This window comes from Lithobates pipiens, unplaced genomic scaffold (genome assembly GCF_037356315.1).
Source record: "Lithobates pipiens isolate NorthernLeopardFrog02 unplaced genomic scaffold, aLitPip1_a1.2 Scaffold_19, whole genome shotgun sequence".
Taxonomy (NCBI): Eukaryota; Metazoa; Chordata; class Amphibia; order Anura; family Ranidae; genus Lithobates; species Lithobates pipiens.
The window spans coordinates 562,579,390-562,599,708 of record NW_027507764.1 but is presented as its reverse complement, the minus strand read 5'-3'; the positions used below and the strand labels follow the sequence as shown (position 1 = coordinate 562,599,708).

Below are 20,319 nucleotides of genomic sequence, written 5' to 3'. Positions count from 1 at the left end.
TGCCCATCCAGTGTGTCACACATACAGTGACCATCCATGGTGTCACAGTGCCAATCCAAGGGTTCCACACAGTGCCCATCCATGGTGTCACACACACTATATAGTGCCCATTCAGCCGTGGCCATGCCCGCCCCCCGGTGCCCGCACACACCGGGCGCCCCGTGCATTGTCTATGTGGACCGGGGAAGGTAAGAGACAGGAGGTGTGACGTCAGCGGGTGTCAGCTGACATGCAGTCCCCGCCTCCCCTCCTCCCCCCGCCAGGTCTTTACTCGTGTAATCCCCTCTGTACGGGGCTCTAATGCTCTCACCGTGCGCTCCGTACAGCCCGCTCCGGGGACGGTGAGCTCTCTCTCCCTCTATCTCGGTCGGTCGGTCGGGTTTAGCTCCATGTCAGTGAAGGGGTGAAGTTCCGATGTCCAGGCTGAGGTCCCCCCGGAGGAGGTCACCAGCGGCGGTATCATTATTCCTGTACGGGGAGAAGTTCGGTTCATACCTGGGAAGGATGGAAGTCACCGCACCGCTCTATGGATCGCAGCTTTGTACATAGAGCACCGACCTTGATCCTGCCCTGTCCTAACTTCCCCAGCACTGGCATGCTCCAATATCGGCCGATCCCCCCACTCACACCTTCTCCACCCATCACCTGCTCCTTCCTAATGACCTTAGCCAAGACCTTCATACCTTCTTGGGGGTTTTTTTTTGGTGCTGTAGATAAAATGCAAGGTCGATGTAGTCATTAGCCCCATGAACTGCTATTAGACAGCCTTTGTCCTGTCCATCCTTTACTAGATGCATGCCTACCTTTGCCATGCCCTCATTTTATGGACTATGAGAGGTTGGCATTCCTGCTGGATTCTGAGATTGTCCTTTGGAAGACCTGATGTGGCTTCGGAAGTCCATCCCTGGATGTCGGAATAAGATTTCGGACCACGGTCAGCGAAATATGTCTGGACGTTGGAATAAGTTTTCGGACCACGGTCTTCGAATATGTCTGGACGACGAGATCTCATCTGTAAGATGCCGCGTCGGGATCACAGACGTCAAGACGGGAGGTCACCCGTTCTACTGATTGCCGTTTGCCAAAAGAGCACCTAGCCTAGTCCTTCTTTTTTTCTTTTTTTTTTTTTTTAAGCAGCCAATGAGATTGGCTAATAAAATGACCACAGATGTTTCTCAGTAAACTTCAAAGACGAAGACAACACGAGCTGTACAGATCGACCATGGAACTGTCGGAGGTGAGGTGCTCCAGTGCTAACGAGGAACTGTACACCATCAACAAGACCCCGACCATTAACAGCAACACTAGACCCAAGAGATTGCTTTGGCAGACTGCAGTGAGGCATATCACTGAACAAAGGTTTATTAACGAACAAAGTAGCGCTAAAACCCTCTCTTCTGAGGATTCATACGCCAACAATGCCACCAGACAGTTTGGAAAGGTATCTGTTGGGGACAAGCACAACAATGGGGGCACCAAAGTCTTTCCCGAGAGGACCAGTAGTGACCTAGGCTTCCTTCACTTAGACTGCGCTCCCAGCAATTCTGATTTCTTTTTGAACTGGGGCTACACCTATAGGGGGGTCATCTTTCCGACACTAAGGAACTCATTTAAGTCTAGAGACTTAGAAAGGCTCTATCAGCGCTATTTTCTAGGTCAACGTCGCAAGTCGGAAGTGGTGATGAACATCTTGGATGTGCTGACCAAACTTACCTTACTAATTCTTCATCTCACGTTGGCTTCTGCGCCCATGGACCCGATCAAAGGCATCTTGTTGGGCTTTTTCACTGGTATTGAGGTGGTGATCTGTGCCTTAGTAGTTGTCAGGAAGGACACAACATCTTACACATATCTGCAGTTCAGTGGAGTCGTGACGTGGTTGACCATGGCGACCCAAATCCTGGCAGCTGGTCTAGGATATGGCCTTCTAGGGGACGGTATTGGCTACGTTCTCTTTACTCTTTTTGCTACCTACAGCATGCTTCCATTATCACTTACCTGGGCTATCTTGGCTGGATTGGTAACTTCCCTTCTACAAATTGGGATGCAGTTGGTAATTCCCAGGCTCGCAGTGGCTTCCATAAATCAGGTATGTTGCCTGCTGGGTGCATGGATATTTTTGGTTTCTACCCCCTTTGGGCAAATGGAAACATCTGCACAATTAGTTGAACTGAAATGGCCCTAGGACGGTCTGCCGAATCAGTTGAACTGAAATGGTCGTAAGAGATCTGCCCAATCAGTTAAATTGAAATGGCAGTAGGAAGGTCTACACAATCAGTTGACCTGAAATGGCAGTAGGAAGGTCTACACAATCAGTTGACCTGAAATGGCAGTAGGAAGGTCTACACAATCAGTTGACCTGAAATGGCAGTAGGAAGGTCTACACAATCAGTTGACCTGAAATGGCAGTAGGAAGGTCTACACAATCAGTTGACCTGAAATGGCAGTAGGAAGATCTGCCCAGTCAGTTGAACTGAAATGATCATAAGAGATCTGCCCAATGAGTTAAATTGAAATGGCAGTAGGAAGGTCTACACAATCAGTTGACCTGGAATGGCAGTAGGAAGATCTGTCCAATCAGTTGAATTGAAATGGATCAGGTGAACTGAAATGGCCATAGGATGATCTACCCAATCAGTTAAACTGAAATGGCCGTAGGAAGGTCTGCCCGATCAGTTATTTGTGCATGAACATGCATGCTTGTGTTTGCTCAAGTGTGCATGTTTATACATTGTGTAGACATTCCCTGGTATGCACCAATCCTAAGCAATGACCGTTATTTTGTAGAAACATTTGTCCTTTCTCATTACTTCCTTTTCCGAGACCTGCCAACAGATGGGGTGTTTTAAATAGTTCAAGCAGAGGGCGTCTACACAATGAACATATTACCAAGTCATTGTGTGTTTCATAGATCCAGGCACGTCGAGGAGATCTGTAGACCATTGTCTGGAAGAGATAAGGAAAAATTCCTCCAAAGCCCAGGAACATAAAGCATTGTTGAAGGGTCTTGTCCTTCACTAGGTCAGTGCCAGATCCATCAGAGATTGCAATGCCCCTCTGTGTCTCCCATGTGCAAAATTCAATTACTATTTCCTCCGGTCCCTTCTTCACTTTTTTTTTCCCCCCCATAACACTCTGTGATGAGAATCCTTCAGACAAGGGAGATGACTTCCCAGTGTCATCAGTTGTCTTGTTAAACATTGAAGTGTGTATTTAATCCAACAAAGCTTCATATAATGGGCACTTGGTCCTTGTTTTTTTTTTTTCAACACAATCCTTTTCTGAAATTGAATCTAAGGCATAAAAAGTTCTCATTTAGAACTATCAGATGCCATCTTCAATGATACTAAACCAACTCTAGCCTACCCGGTGTCTAAAAAAACTCAACTCATTAGAGCATCAGTAGCAATAATCATATATTAGAGCGTATATTGGAGTGTATACGGAGCGACCAAGAATAATGTTAGTCGTAAGACTGTCAATGGGCTGGGAAATGTATGAGATCCAAGTAAAAGGAACAAGCTCTTCATTGTTTATAAACTGTCAATGAATCAAGGTATCGGCATGTAAAATTGGACAAATTGTATTTTTTATTTTTATTTTTTATAATCTCAACACAAATATAAATGTATCTTTACCCCAGGCAATAGATAAGGACCCTAAGAGACAAATCTTTCTCTACAGGGTGCCAATGACTGGTTTAGGGTATGGTGGTATCATCTTCTATTTTCTGTAATTGTTTTTGTGATATTGAAGAAATCACAATAAATATATATTTTTTTCAATTACATGTTATTGATTCATGTGTCAATTTCAGTTCAAACAGGAAAATTGGTTATTTTCTACATATGAAGTTTTTTTTTTTTTCTTTCTTGTACCAATTTGGAAGCTCAAAGTTCATTACAAGGTCGTCCTCCTGTAAGATCTGGTAGTCTGCTTTCTTCGAATGTTGGATCATGGTCACTCCTTGTACAGAAGGTTGTGTCCTTTAAAACATGGAAGCACTATAAGGTTAATGGGCAGTGATATCCATAATATAGGGATTGTATTATTATTATTATAGAATATATATATATATATATATATATATATATATATATATATATATATATATATATATATAGTGTGTGTGTGTGTGTGTGTGTGTGTGTTTATATGTATGTATATAGTTTTAATATATTCCCCCCCTTTATCTATATGATTAAAACATTTTTAATAGATTGTTTAATATTGATATTCAGATTGTGCACCCTTGGGCTATATATATATATATATATATATAATTTCCAGAGTAACCCCCTTTCCCCCCCCCAGTAGCTACGGGGTCTCTTTTTCTTTTTTATATTAATAATAATAATAATAATAATATACAGGATTTTATAGTGCTTTATAAAATAAAGGGAGACAGTACAGTTACAATTCAATACAGGCTAGGAGTGTCCTGCCCAGGGGAGCTTGCAATCTAAATGGAAACTTATATCAAATATAGTCAAAGAAAAGAGCATTTTAATACATATGTGCAACCCATAACGTTCCCTTAAGCTGGATACACACTATACAACTTTTGTTGTTTTGATTTCCTTTTTAGATTTACATTCAACTATGTAGTGCAAGGGCCTGCCTGATTGCATACAGATTGGAAGAGTTTAGGTTTGACCTCATATTATATGGTTTTGGTAACTCTAAAGAAAATTGCATAGGGTGTATCCAGCTTTTAGAGTACTCAAAAGCCAATGAGAAGACCTATTGCTATGAAATCTGCACTGTGTCTCCGAGAGGGATGGGAGCTGTCCGCGGCTTCTGGTTCTGAATGTTCAGCTCGGAACAATTAAAATAATGATTCTTTTGGCTCCCTCTACTGGTTACTATCACTCTCACCACTGATAAACATTTCCCAATATACGTCAATTTAAAGTACAATTAAAGTATCCAGTTGTCAACCTTAGAGAAAAAACAAAAACAAAAAAAACCCTGCAAGACAAAGGAATAATGAGCTAGTATGCATAGCATACTAGCTCATTATGAATTACTTGCCTTAGATCGAAGCCCCCCCAGTGGTTCTCGTACCCCCCTCTGGCTGACAACACCACTCCCAGAGTTATTTCTGGGAATCGAGGGGTTCAGCGCTGTGATTGGCTGGAGCTGTGATGTCACTCCCACGCATGGGCGTGGGAGCCGCCAGTAACGGCACACTAACTGAAGCAACGGCACATACGTGCCGTTGCTTCAGTGCGCATGTGCCGATGATGTCGGCACATCCAGATACAGGGGATATCTCCTAAACTGTGCAGGTTCAGGAGGTATCCGGGGTAGGTACAGGTTACCTGTAGCAAAAAGTGGTTGTAAAGGGTTTACAACCTCTTTAAAGAACATGTCAACCCAAAATTTCATATTCCTGATATGTGCCTTCTGTACCATGTACTTGTATGAGAAAGTCTCCTGTTCTCTTTGTATTGCTTCCTTTATGTGAAATACATGGCGATCCTGCCCAGTCCCTCTGCTTTCCTATCAAAAAAACTCACCGCGCTAGGCATGAGAGCTCATTGTGGTCAGTTCTCTAGCTATGCTAGGAATTCAGCCTCATCTCCAAGGATCATACTTGTCCTGACACCCTCCCCCTCCCTTGCCATTTACTGGGAAGACCAGTATCCTGCTGTTTCTCCTCCCTCAGCTCTTATGCAGCTAAGAAGAGAGGGTATGTGATCACTTATAGAAAAGGAGTAAAAAAAGAAAAAGGTATTTATAGTGATCTTTATATCGATACACAAATGTTTCATTTCTGTTTTAAACTTAAACTGGTGGCCCCTCCAGCTGTTGCGGAACTACAAGTCCCATCATGCGTCTGCCTTTGGGAGTCATGCTTGTAATCGTCAGCCTTGCGATGCCTCATGGGACTTGTAGTTTTGCGACAGCTGGAGGGCCGTCAGTTTGAGACCCCCTGCTTTAAAGGCTTCTAAGCAAATAGCAAATCTGGTTTCTATGTGATGCACAAGCCCCAAAAGATCGACAAAACATCTTTTATCTTCCCTGACTGATCCAAATTATCATCCATTTGTGTCTCACACGCTCCGTCTCCCAGTCACTCCAGTGCCTGAATTGGTCTTGGTATCCACCGCATGTGACCCCCCCCCCCCCCCCCCCGTGCAGTTGAGCTCAGACTGGGGGATGGAAAAGCAGCGAAAAGAGACAATCAGTTGTGTTGCAGTGCAAGGAGCATGCTGATAGGAGGAGAGAGCAGAGCGACAGGGAGATGAGTGTCTTCTCCTTTTTCATGTGCAGTCCAGGAATGTGGAATAGACTCCCTCAAGAGCTGGTCCTGCCCAGCTCAGTAAATTGCATGAAAAAAATATGTCCTGGATTCTTTCCTAAATGTACATAATATAACTGAATACCAACATTTATAAGTAAAGTTGATCCAGGGAATATTCGATTGCCTCTCGGGGGATCAGGAAGGATTTTTTTCCCCTGCTGGTGAAAATTGGATCATGCTTTAATGGAGTTTTTTGCCTTCCTCTGGATCAACTATGGGTATAGGATTGTGTATATTAGATTTCCCCCTTTTTATTGGTTGAACTTTGTCTTTTTTCAACCTGACTTATTATGTAACAGGTTGGGGGAAGGGTAAGTGTCACTTAACTGCAGCAGAGAAAAATCAGGTCTTTCCCCCTACCAGTCATATCTGTGATGTGTGGCAGAGCTGTGTAATTCTCAGGACTGGATGGACAGAAATACAAATTCATTAGGCACATAAAACACCTCCCATATATGCATTTCATCTGGGTATTTAGCAAGGTTTTTTTGTGTTTTTTTTAGACGCTTTTTTAAAAGTTGCATGACAAAGTAGTCAAAATTGCATGATCCTGTCCCAAAGAAGCTCCAGTATGGCACTTAAGGTGCAAAAATGCAAAAAAATAAATAAATTCAGCCTGCTCCTGTACAGTAACATGATCCTGCAGCTCCAGCTCCCCTGTGTTAGTGAGTGGCGGCTGCAGGGGAGAGGATGAAGCACAGACAGCGGCTGGGTCCTTAGAGCCTATGGGTGACGTCACTGCTATCAGAATTCCCAGCTGTTGTTGAGCGTTCCATGACACAGGGGAGCCGGAGCTGCAGGGTCAGGTGGCCGAGCTGTATACTTAAATTTTTGTTACCCATAATATCACCCATAGGCGCCCATAGTCAAGGCGTTGTTGACGCTCCTTCCTCTCCCCTGCAGCCGCCACTCACTGACACAGGGAATATGGAGCTGCAGAATCACATAACCGGGCTGTATACTGCATTTTTGTTACCCGTGATGTCACCCTTAGGCTCCCATAATCCAGTCGTTGTCGGCGTGCCTTCCTCTCCCCTGCAGCCACCACTAACTGACACCGGGGAGCTGGAGCTGCAGGGTCATGTGACCAAACTGTATACTTACATTTTTGTTACCCATGATGTCACCCATAGTCTCCCATAGTCCAGGCGGGGAGCTGGAGCTGCAGGGTCATGTGACCAAACTGTATGCTTACATTTTTGTTACCCGTGATGTCACCCATAGTCTCCCATAGTCCAGGGGGTGTTGGCGCTCCTTCCTCTCCCCTGCAGCCACCACTCATTAACACAGGCAATATGAAGCTGCAGAATAACGTCACCAGACTGGACTGAAAAGAAGGTAAGTATTAAAAAAAACTTTTTTGTACAGGGTAGGCAGAGGTGGGGGGCCGGGCTTTTAATAAGGGGGTTCCTCCTGTACAGGGCCCGGGCCAGCAGGGGGACCCTCCTCTCCTTCCCACTGGCAGCTGCAAGCACACAATAGGACCCTTCAGAATGGAGAGTGAACTGAGGGTCCTGTAATTAAGTCATATTTGCCAGCCCCTTCCTTTTCTGAAAGAATACCTGAAGCTTAGTAAACTGTCAGGTTGGCGGTGGGGGGGGGGGGGGGCAATGTAAGAATAGTGTTGGGCTGTAGGGAGGCTGTAGCCACATAAGAACCACGAGTCCCAGCATGCCTTGCAAGCGGCTGACCGTGCGGTGACTACTGATTCCCCAGAATGGTGCCCAGCCTTGGCTTAAGCCAACTTTGAGGCTTTAATGAGATTAACTTACACTTCAAGTTTTACTTCTAGTGGTGCACGTGGAGATTTGATGTCTAAACACTCCACGCATCGTAAAACGGTGGATATGATTAAAAGATTTGTACTGGCAAATGACATGCTAAGCATACATGAAGATTATCTGTGACATAATTATAGAGTACGGCTCTTCTGGTAAATGTAGGATTAATGGCCAAGAGATTTTCTCTGAGAGTTGTCAATGAACGGTTTAGCTGACATCACTCAGTCCTTGCGTCTTCAATCATCATACATTCATATTACATGGATATTGTCCTTTCGTTATATTAATGGTTCACAAATTGGACCTTCAAATTGTAAATTGACTTCAGCAGCTCGGAGTATTAAAATAAAATGCGATGCATGTTGCTTGCTTGTGTTGGCTCTCATTTAGATACATCCTTCATCTCAAATACATATTAGAGCGATATTAAACCTAAAATGTAAATATATTGCAACTTACCAAAGGGAATGATCTTCTCCCTTCCCCCCATGCCAGTGGTTGAGCGGCACAGGCCCAAGCAACTTGGTAGAAAGGGGAGAAGGTCATATTTTTCACCAAACCCAGAAGTACCGGTTATTTCTCCGAGAACAGTGAGGCATGGGGAGCATTTTTTCAAGAGGACTTCTCTGTACCCTAGATTCACATAGTAGCCCATTATGTGTCGCTTACCTGAAACCGAAGCCTGCGATGTCACTGCTGTCCCCACTAGCAGCGAGTGTCCATCTTCAACCACTCTTCCTTTCCGTGGCCGCGAACTCCGGCTCTGTGACTGGCCATGATGTCTGGAATGCGTTTGGGAGCCCTTTCTAAAGTGCCCTTTCTAAAGGGCACGATGTGCCCTTTTATAAAGTGTGCATGCGCCATAGACATCAGCGCATGCGCCGTAGACTTTGGCGCATGCTCCGTAGTCAACGGTGCTCGGCTTTTTTCTAAATATCTCCTAAAACGTGGCGGTTTAGGAGATATTTCAAGCACCTACAGGTAAACCTTAGTATAGGCTTACCTGTAGGTAAAAGTGGCTGTATAGGGTGTACAACCACTTTGACAAATGATGAGTCACCTGCTGTCAGCAGGCTTCCCCGCTGACTGCTGCAGGAAAAACAAGCATTGCCCACAACATAAAAAATAGGCATAAAATTCCACCCCAATCCATTTGGGTCCCTCCAAAAAACCCCATACCAGATCCTTTTCCAAACATGAAGATCAGGAAAGAGAGATGACAAGCCCACCCCCTAACCATACCAGGCCATATGCCCTCAACATGCTTTGCCCCCCGCCCCCGCTCCAAAGCGCCTTTTGCCCATGTTGATGGGGGACAAGGGCCTCTTCCCCACAACCCTGGCCGGTGGTTGGGGGGGTCTCATTGGAATCTCAAAGCCCCCAGATTCCCCCCCCCCCCCCCCATGTGAATGAGTATCCTACCCATTCACCCAAAAAGTGTGAATAAAGACACTACACCAGTTTTTGAAAATTCCTTTATCAAAAAATAAAAAACAATGTCCTCCCCGATGTAGATCCATTATCAATCACACCGCCTGCCACACCGCCGAACCCCCCAAAAAATAAACCGCTTGCACTAAAGTTTCCCTTCTATTTACCTGCTTTGCCATTTGACAGTTCTTAAATAGCTAAGAGGCGGAGCCACCTGGGGACGTCACCTGGTGGCATCGCCCTCCCATGACATCATCGACCAGTGCATGCTAGGGCGCTGATGTCACATAGAACACCTTCAGCCTTTACAACCACTTTAAATTGCACTACTGTGCTTTTTAAAATGTCACTTTATATGTAATGGGAAAATTGAATGGACTGTTTTGAAGCCTGGATTTATTCGTGTTGCGGTGCACTTACATTTGGTGTAGGGCCTTTTCTGCTTTTTTTTTGCACATCAGTGCAGCACAGTGGTATGAACTGCTCTTATTGAAATACATTGCTTTTACAATGTATATGCCCTGGCATGTGTTGATCAACCCATGCCACGCATCTGCTGTGAATGGACCCTTAGTATAGAAGACCAGTGGCCCCCATTGAAGCATAATGGAATCTGTCTCTTTACTAAAAGAAATGGTTAACAATACTAATGGGGACCCGCCTGGAGTCAGGACTGATAAGGGGAGAGTGAGAGAGGGGCATAGCGCTGACAGTGACAGTGTGTGTGTGCAGCACTGTGGCAGGGAGAGAGGGTTTCCTCTTGTGCAGGCCCTGATCTTAATTATACTGAATAGCCAGTGTGAGTTACCAGATCAGGTGTGAGAATTGGAAATCCGATCTGTAAAGGTTATAATAGTATAGGTTCTTGTGTCGCTGGCATTTGTTCACTTCAAGCGGGTTTAGCATTCCTGTACAAGTCTTGGGTAATACAAAACCCACACCTGTCAGTGAATTCTGAATGATCTCAGAAGCTTATCAAACTGATGCCATCAACACAAGCCTGAAGCCCATTGACACCGACCATTAGGGCTCATCCACGCTAGTAATGCTCTCTGAAGAGCAATGCTGCAAGCAGGAAATAAGGCAGGCTTTTTTTCTGAGATTTTAATGCACACTGTGAGAAGCTCACAGAGTACAGTCAAATCATAGTTACATACGTAGATAGTTAAATAGTAGGTGAGGTCGAAAAAAGACACAAGTCCATCAAGTCCGACCTATGTATGTGATTATATGTCAGTATTACATTGTATATCCCTGTATGTTGCGGTCGGTCAGGTGCTTAGCCCCTGTACACGCGGTCGGAGATTCCGACAACTAAATCCGTCGGATTTTGTCCGAAACTGTTATATACACACGGTCAGACGAAGTTGTCGGAAAATCCGATCATTCAGAACGTGATGACGTTTTTTCGTTACGATGGGACTACGTTCACGCTAGTAGCCAATAGCTTTGATGTAGGAATTTGATCTGAGCATGTGTGGCACTTTGTCCGATCGGAATTCTCTACACATGATCGGAGTATGTCCGATCGGAGCATTTTGTCGGAAAATATTTCCGGCAAGTTGGAAAATTTGGTCCGACAGATATTCCGACGGAAACAGTCCGATGCAGACCACACACAGTCGGACTATCCGACAAAACGCTCCGATCGGACACATTCCGTCGGAATCTCCGACCCTGTGTACAAGGGCTTATAGTTTATTGAAACTATTGATGAGACCACCGCCTGTGGAAGGGAATTCCACATCCTTGCTGCTCTTACAGTAAAGAACCCTCTACGTAGTAATCGAGGAGAGCAATTTCAGTACAGGAGAGGAGTTCAGCTTTAAATGAATTGTTGGCTAGCTCATTAAAAAGGAATCCTCTTGATAGGATGCTCCCATGCCTCGCTGTTCTCTGAGAAATACCGGTACTTCTGGGTTTGGTGAAGAATATGACCTTCTCCCCTTCATACCAGGTTGCTTGGACCTGTGCGGCTCAACCACGTTTGTGGGGGAAGGTAGAAGATCATTCCCTTAAATGACATACAACACAGAGCTTATACAGGGTAGTGTTTTCATGGATGGAGAGGAAGTTTGGTATTGGTATAAGTGGTTGTGGTGTGCTTGTGTACAGTGACAGATTCTCTTTAAAATCCCCCCAAAATTGTGAACACTTCTTTTGCCCACCACTTGCCCACAGCTGATCATCTCACCAATATGAGTTTGCTGGCTATCTCAATCCAAATGGGCATTATTGTGAAGTTGATTCTCTTCCTCTCCTCCTCCTCCTTGTCCCTATAACATACTCCACTTGCCTAGGAAGGCTTTCCATGAGATTTTGGAGTGCGTCTTTTGGAATTTGGGCCCATTGAGGCAAAAGAACATTTGTGAGGTTTGTTTTGAATGGGAAGATCTGGCGTGTAGACAGTGTTCCAATTCATCCCAAGGGTGCTGAGCAGGGTTGAGGACTTTTCCAGTTCCTCAGACCAAACCTATATCAAGCCCCATACGCACTATGCCCCTGTACACACGGTCGGAGATTTCGACAACCAAATCCGTCAGATTTTGTCCGTTGGATTGTGTCCGAAACTGTTGCATACACACGGTCGGACAAAGTTGTTGAAAAATCCGATCATTCAGAATGTGATGACGTAATTTCGTTGCTATTTACATATGAATGGCGGTAATTGGCATGTAAACACAGGGTCTGCAGGTGAGTCATCTGTACACAACAATAGGGCAGAGCTGGGCAGCATTAGTAGCAGCACTTCACACTGAGATATCAGGACACAGCACAGGACTAAAACCTCAAGGGTTGAGGGAATTTAAACCAGGATAGTTGGCAAGTATGAGGCAGCTGCTTTGGGCCCCACAACAATGACAGGGCCCATGGCAGCTGCCCCTTTTGCCCTGCCTTAAAAACGGCCCTGAGCACCAAGCATAGAAAGAGAACAAGTGCCGAATATATTCTCTTTAAAGATATGTGCATCAAAGATAGCTGAATTAAGGTTCATAATGTTATAAATAATTTGAAAATAAAAGTGAGGGAGAAAAGGAAAAAAAAAAAAGAAAGCTGAGTTGTATTAAAGAGGAAGTAAACCCTGATGGGTTTACTTCTTCTTTGTCTCCCTGCAAAGGTAAAGCATAATGGACTACTATGCATTGCATAGTAGCCCATTATGTGTCACTTACCTGACACAGGAGCCAGCGATGTCACCGCTGTCCCCTGTAGTCCGGAGCGTCCATCTTCTTACGGGTATCGCTGCTCCGGCCACTCACATCGCCGGAGCAGCGATGACGTCGCTCCCGCGCATGTGCACAGGAGCCATCACTAACAGCATATCGCGGTTAGCAGTGGCATGCTGCTAATGGCGATAGTGCGCCTGCACGCCGCTGTCTACGGCACATGCGTCGTAGAAAGAGGTGAATTTCTTTTAGTAAATATCTCCTAAACCGTGTAGGTTTAGGAGATATTTCTTGGACCTACAGGTAAGCCTTAATCTAGGCTTACCTGTAGGTCAAAGTGGTTTGTAAGGGTTTACAACCACTTTAAAGTCCCATGGGCAAAATAATTGCATTGTATCTGTGGGAATTTGTGCCCATTAGGCCAAAGGTTCATTTGTGAAGTCAGTTACTGATGTTGGATGAAAAGACCTGCCACATAGCTGGTATTCCAGTTCCTCCCAAAGGTGTCCAGTAGGGTTGAAGTCAAGACTCAGTGCAGACCACTCCAGTTCCTCCACACCAAAGCTATATGAGTTTGTTGGACATGCCATCCCAAATCCATGGTAATTAAAGTGTTCAGTGTATGAATTGGTCCCACCTTCGCAGCTATAGCATCCTCCACTCCCTAGGGAAGGCTTTTCACATGACTTTAGAGTGTGTCTGTGGGAACTTGTGCCCATTCTGGCAAGAAGACCCATTTGTGAGGTCAAGTACTGATGTTGGATGATAAGACCGGGTGTGAAGTTGGTGTCCCAATACATTCCAAATGTGTTAGTAGGGTTGATGTCAGGGATCTGTGCAGACCACTTGAATTGCTACACACCAAACCTATTTGAGTTTGTTTGACGTGCCATTCCGAAACTATGGTCAGTAATATGTACAATATTAGTTGCTCATACCTTTGCAATTATAGTAGCCTCCACTCTTCTGGGTTTGTGGGAATTTGTTTCCATTCAGCCAAAAGTTCATCATTTACTGATGTCTGTCATGTAGCTGTTATTCTAAATCCTCCCAAAGGTGTTCAGTAGGGTTGAGGTCAAGGCTCAGTGCTGACCACTCCATTTCCTCCACACCAAATCTATATGAGTTTATTGGACATGCCTTTCCAAATCCATGGTCATTAATGTCTTCAGTGTATGAGATGGTCCCACCTTTGCAGCTATAGTAGCCACCACTCTTCAGGGAAGGTTTTTCACAAGATTTTAGGGTGTGTCTGTGGGAATTTGTGCTCATTTTGTCAAGAAGCAGTATTTGACCATTTGTGAGGTCAAATGTTGGATAATAAGACCTGGTGTGAAGTTGGTGTCCCAAAACCTGGCTCCCAGGGGTGTTGATTAGGGTAGAGGTCAGGGCTTTGTGCAGGCCACCCTAGTCCTTCCACGCCAAATTCAGCAAATCATATCTTTATGGAGCTGTCTTTATGCACAGGGGTGCAGTCATGGTAGAACAGAAAAGGGTCTTCCCCAAACGGAACGGCTGGATGAGCACCATTTTTTACAGATTTACAGAGCACCATTGTCTAAAATGCGTTTTTATGTGGCAGCATTAATGATACCCTTGACTGGAAACACCTAAACTTAATCATTTGAAGGGGTGTCCAAAAGCTTTTGGACAATTAGTTACAGTATCTCACAAAAGTGAGTACACCCCTCAGATTTTTGTAAATATTTTATTCTATCTTTTCATGTGACAACACTGAAGAAATGACACTTTGCTACAATGTAAAGTAGTGAGTGTACAGCTTGTATAACAGTGTAAATTTCCCCTCAAAATAATTCAACACACAGCCATTAATGTCTAAACTGCTGGCAACAAAAGTGAGTACACCCCTAAGTGAAAATGTCCAAATTGGGCCCAAAGTGTCAATATTTTGTGTGGCCACCATTATATCCCAGCACTACCTTAACCTTCTTGGGCATGGAGTTCACCAGAGCTTCCCAGGTTGCCACTGTAGTCCTCTTCCACTCCTCCATGACGACATCACGGAGCTGGTGGATGTTAGAGACTTTCTGTTTGAGGATGCCCCACAGATGCTCAATAGGGTTTAGGTCTGGAGACATGCTTGGCAAGTCCATCACCTTTACCCTCAGCTTCTTTAGCAAGGCAGCGGTCATCTTGGAGGCGTGTCATCATGTTGGAATATTGCCCTGCGGCCCAGTCTCCGAAGGGAGGGGATCATGCTCTGCTTCAGTATCTCATGCAGCCCCAGACCATGACGCTCCCACCACCATGCTTGACTGTAGGCAAGACACACTTGTCTTTGTACTCCTCACCTGGTTGCCGCCACACACGGTTGACACCATCTGAACCAAATATGTTTATATTGGACTTATCAGACCACAGGACATGGTTCCAGTAATCCATGTCCGTAGTCTGCTTGTCTTCAGCAAACTGTTTGCAGGCTTTCTTGTGCATCATCTTTAGAAGAGGCTTCCTTCTGAGGCAACCGCCATGCAGACCAATTTGATGCAGTGTGAGGCGTATGGTCTGAGCACTGACAGGGTGACCCTCCACCCCTTCAACCTCTGCAGCAATGCTGGCAGCACTCATACATCTATTTCCCATAGACAACCTCTGGATATGAAGCTGAGCATGTGCACTCAACTTCTTTGGTCGACCATGGCGAGGCCTGTTCTGAGAGGAATCTGTTCTGTTAAACCACTGTGGTCTTGGCCACCATGCTGCAGCTCAGTTTCAGGGTCTTGCCAATCTTCTTATAGCCTAGACCATCTTTATGTAGAGCAACAATTATTTTTTCAGAGAGTCCTTTGCCATGAGGTGCCACTTCCAGTGACCACTATGAGAGAGTGGGAGCACTAACGAGTCACATGACACCGGGGAGGGAAAATGGCTAATTGGGACTCATTTGGACATTTTCACTTAGGGGTGTACTCACTTTTGTTACCAGCGGTTTAGACATTAATGGCTGTGTGTTGAGTTATTTTGAGGGGACAGCAAATTTACACTGTTATACAAGCTGTACACTCACTATTTTACATTGTAGCAAAGTGTCATTTCTTCAGTGTTGTCGCATGAAAAAGATATAATAAAATATTTACAAAAATGTGAGGAGTATACTCACTTTTGTGAGATTACATAGTTAGCACGGTTGGATAAAGACACCAGTCCATCCAGTTCAACCTGAGTGAGTGTCTACAATTGTCCTTATGCCTGTACGTTGCACACTCACATCGGTCCCTACCCTCAAGGAGCCCACAATCCAAGGTCCCCATTCATATACTAGGGCCAATTTACCTACCTGCATGTCTTTGGAGTGTGGGAGGAAACCCATGCAGGCACAGGGAGAACATGCAAACTCTAGGCAGGTAGTGTCGTGGTTGGGATTTGAACCAGCAACCCTCTTTACTGCTAGGCGAGAGTGCTAACCACTGCACCACTGGGCCGCCCAGATACTGTGTATAGTTCTTAAAAAAAAAATTGTATAGCTGTTTGAGTGTTGAAACTGCATGCAAATTAGTTCTGTCCTGTAGATGGAGCTATGGAGCCTACTTATTGAGTATGACAATTAGCACCATCTAGTGGCCGTAATGCAGTATTTACCCCACTCACACATTTGATCTGCAGAGAATTTAGCATGAGAACATAACATTTTTCCCCATTCACACAGAACAAATAATATGCAGTTTCGATTGGTAGGACAGCTATGCAAATTTTTTTATGAATGCACCACCCAGGGAAGTTTACCTAGAGATGTTTTTTTTTATTTATTTTTTCTGGAATAGAAAACATATAATGCTAGTAGTATTAAAAAAAACATTTGTCAAAAAACCATCATCGCTCCTTGCAGTGACTAGTAATTCCCTTCCAATTTTGTGAATGAGACTGAACACTCAGCTGAATGAAATTCTTGATGCATTGTGCTCTCTCTGATAAAACATAATACGCGCTCTTACTGTCGCTCCATTATACAGCTGATTAAACCATTAGTGGTTATAGGAAAGCACTGAATGATGCATATATTTCATGGCAGAATGAATCATGAAAAGTCCACGATATTCAATTACCAATCAAACGCAATTTCTAAGGGATATCTATTCCAAGAGAAATATTGGGGGGGTATGGTTAGTGTGGTTACCTTCTAAAAAATCGTAGGTGCCGGGCTGTCTCTGGCTTCAATACTTCAACACGCTATTATTTTTATTATACAGTGGATAAAAAAAGTCTACAATCCCTTTAAAGCGGGAGTCCGCCGGGACTCCGCGTTTTTTTTTTTTTTTTTTTTTAAAAGCCAGCAGCTACAAATACTGCAGCTGCTGACTTTTAAAATAGTGACACTTACCTGTCCAGCGCGCCCGCGATGTTGGCACCCGAAGCCGATCTCTCGATCGTCTCTCGGGTGCTGCCGCCGCCATCTTGGGTATGGGAATCAGGAAGTGGAGCCTTTCTGCTTCATTTCCCGGTTCCCTACTGCGCATGCGCGAGTCGCGCTGCGCAATAAGGATGGACCTGCTGCCTCTGGGATCTGTGTGTTTCCCAGCAGGCAGCGGGGGACTTTCGGAAAGGGGCGTAATCTACGCCCCTTTCCGCAGAGAGCTATCCAGGAAGTGGGTGCAGATACCTGTACTGTACAGGTACCTGCACCCCCCTCCCCCCTGAAAGGTGCCAATTGTGGCGCCGGAGGGGGGGAGGGTTCCGATGAGCGGAAGGTCCACTTTAGGGTGGACCTCCGCTTTAAAATGTCCGGTTTCTGTGATGTGAAAAAATAAAACAAAGATAAATCATTTCAGAACTTTTTCCACCTGTAATGTGACCCATAAACTGTACAATTCAGTTGAACAACAAACTGAAATCTTTCAGGTGAAAGGAAGTAAAATTAATATGGTTGCATAAGTGTGCACACCCTTAAACTAATACTTTGTTGAAGGCACCTTTTGATTTTATTCCAGCACTCAGGCTTTTTGGGCAAGAGTCTATCAGCATGGCACATCTTGACTTGGCAATATTTGCCCACTCTTCTTTGCAAAAACACTCCAAATCTGTCAGATTGCGAGGGGCATCTCCTATGCCAGTGATGGCGAACCTTGGCACTCCAGATGTTTTGAAACTACATTTCCCATGAATTCTCATGATGCTCAACTACACTTCAGAGTGCAGGAGCATCATGGGAAATGTAGTTCCTAAACATCTGGGGTGCCAAGGTTCGTCATCACTGTCCTATGCACAGCCCTCTTCAGATCACCCCACAGATTTTCAATTGGATTCAGGTCTGGGCTGTGGCTGGGCCATTCCAAAACTTTAATCTTCTTCTGGTAAAGCCGTTCCTTTATTGATTTAGATGTATGCTTTGTGTCATTGTCATGCTGAAAGATGAAGTTCCCCTTCATGTTCAGCTTTCCAGCAGAAGCCTGAAGGTTTTGTGCCAATATTGACTGGTATTTGGAACTGTTCATAATTCCCTCTACCTTGACTAAGGCTCCTGTTCCAGCTGAAGAAAAACGGCCCTAAAACATAATGCTGCCACCACCATGCTTCACGGTGGGTATGGTGTTCTTTTGGTGATGGAATTATGGCCAAAAAAGTTAAACCTTGGTTTTATCAGACCATAACCCATTTTCCCACATGCTTATGGGGGACTTCAGATGGGTTTTTGCAAAATTTAACCGGGCTTGGATGTTTTTCTTCGTAAGAAAAGGCTTCCGTCTTGTCACTCTACCCCATAGCCCAGACATATGAAGAATACGGGAGATTGTTGTCACATGTACCACACAGCCAGTACTTGCCAGATATTCCTGTAGCTCCTTTAATGTTGCTGTAGGCCTCTCCCTGACCAGTTTTCATCTCGTCTTCTCATCAATTATGGAGGGACGTCCAGTTCTTGGTAACGTCACTGTTGTGCCATATTTTCTCCACTTGATGATGACTGTCTTCACTGTGTTCCATGGTATATCTAATGCCTTGGAAATTCCTTTGTACCCTTCTCCTGACTGATACCTTTTAACAATGAGATCCCTCTGATGCTTTGGAAGCTCTCTGCGGACCATGGCTTTTACTGTAGGATGTGACTAAGAAAATGTCAGGAAAGACCTACTAGAACAGCTGAACTTTGTTTGGGTTTAATAGGGGCTCTTTAAATGATGGCAGGTCTGTACTGACTACTATTTACCATGAGCTTGAATGTGATTGCTTAACTCTGAACACAGCTACATCCCCAGTTATGCAACCACATTACTTTATTTTTTTATTTTTACTTCCCTTCCCTAAAAGATTTCAGTTTGTTATTCAATTAGGTTGTACAGTTTATAGATCACATTAGGTGGAAAAAGTTCTGAAATGATTTATCTTTGTCTCATTTTTTCACATCACAGAAACCGGACATTTTAACAGGGGTGTGCAGACTTTTTATATCCACTGTACAGGATTTAGTCTAGGTTACATACTATTGCAGGTGAGAGTGAGTGTAAATCGTATGCGTTCCCACACCCACAGGGAAAACGCGCTACTCTTTAAGCAGATGTGCGAGGTAGGGTTGCCACCTTTTCTTCAAGCCAAACCAGAACACGTTAGCGGCTGAGGGCAATTGTTTTTTTTTTTTTTTTGTTCATAGTATGGAAAATAGGATTATGAAAGACCTGGGACACCTTTGGGTGCCCCAAGGAAAGTAGTATTGCAGCGCGCATAGCGCGCAGTGGCAAACAGTGGGTGTGGCCAAAAAAAATTGCTGGAATCAATGCCCAGCCTCCCAGTGATGCCAAACCCGTCAACCCAACATCCACCTGCAGCTTCTGGATGGCAACAGATTTGTGTGGTGCTATCTCAGTTACTTGGGGAGCCACAGCCTGGTCTGAATAATGTTTCTGGGTTTCAGGCGGACTGAAACCCGGACACATAATTCAAAACCCGCGCTGTCCGAGTGAATCCTGGACAGGTGGCAAGCCTAGTGCGAGGGTGCTACTATTTCCTAATGGCACCTCCAAGCATTGGAAAACGCAGATCGCTTATTCGGGTGGGGGAAATCTGCACGTTCCCGCTATGCTCAGGCATAATACACAGGCGTAAACCCGTGTTTTTCTTTTAGTGGCATGTTAACATGCATTGCGACAGTGTATCTAAATGCATAGTTGCATAGTTACATAGTAGGTGAGGTTGAAAAAAGACACAAGTCCATCATGTCCAATCCTATGTGTGTGATTATATGTCAGTATTACATTGTATATCCCTGTATGTTGCGGTCATTCAGGTGCTTATCTAATAGTTTTTTGAAACTATCGATGCTCCCCCGCTGAGATCACCAACTGTGGAAGGGAATTCCACATCCTTGCCACTCTTACAGTAAAGAACCCTCTAAGTAGTTTAAAGTTAAACCTCTTTTCTTCAAATTTTTTATGAGTGGCCACGTGTCTTGTTAAACTCCCTTCTGCAAAAATTTTTTATCCCTATTGTGGGGTCACCAGTACGGTATTTGTATATTGAAATCATATCCCCTCTCAAGCGTCTCTTCTCCAGAGAGAATAAGTTCAGTGCTCACAACCTTTCCTCATCACTAATATCCTCCAGACCTTTTATTAGCTTTGTTGCCCTTCTTTGTACTCGTTCCATTTCCAGTACATCCTTCCTGAGGACTGGTGCCCAG

At 44.5% G+C, this 20,319-nt stretch overlaps 1 protein-coding gene across 2 annotated transcripts in view; it reads left to right on the top strand.

Annotated features, from left to right (window-relative positions):
• The first annotated feature begins 266 nt into the window (after positions 1 to 266).
• Positions 267 to 20,319, top strand: part of ADCY8 (adenylate cyclase 8) — a 437,831-nt gene continuing 417,778 nt past the window's right edge. For both annotated transcript variants that reach the window (XM_077493354.1, XM_077493353.1), the window contains exon 1: positions 267 to 2,089. In XM_077493354.1, the coding sequence (XP_077349480.1) occupies positions 1,169 to 2,089 (921 nt within the window). In that variant the 5' untranslated portion in view covers positions 267 to 1,168. The remainder of the gene's footprint in view (positions 2,090 to 20,319) is intronic.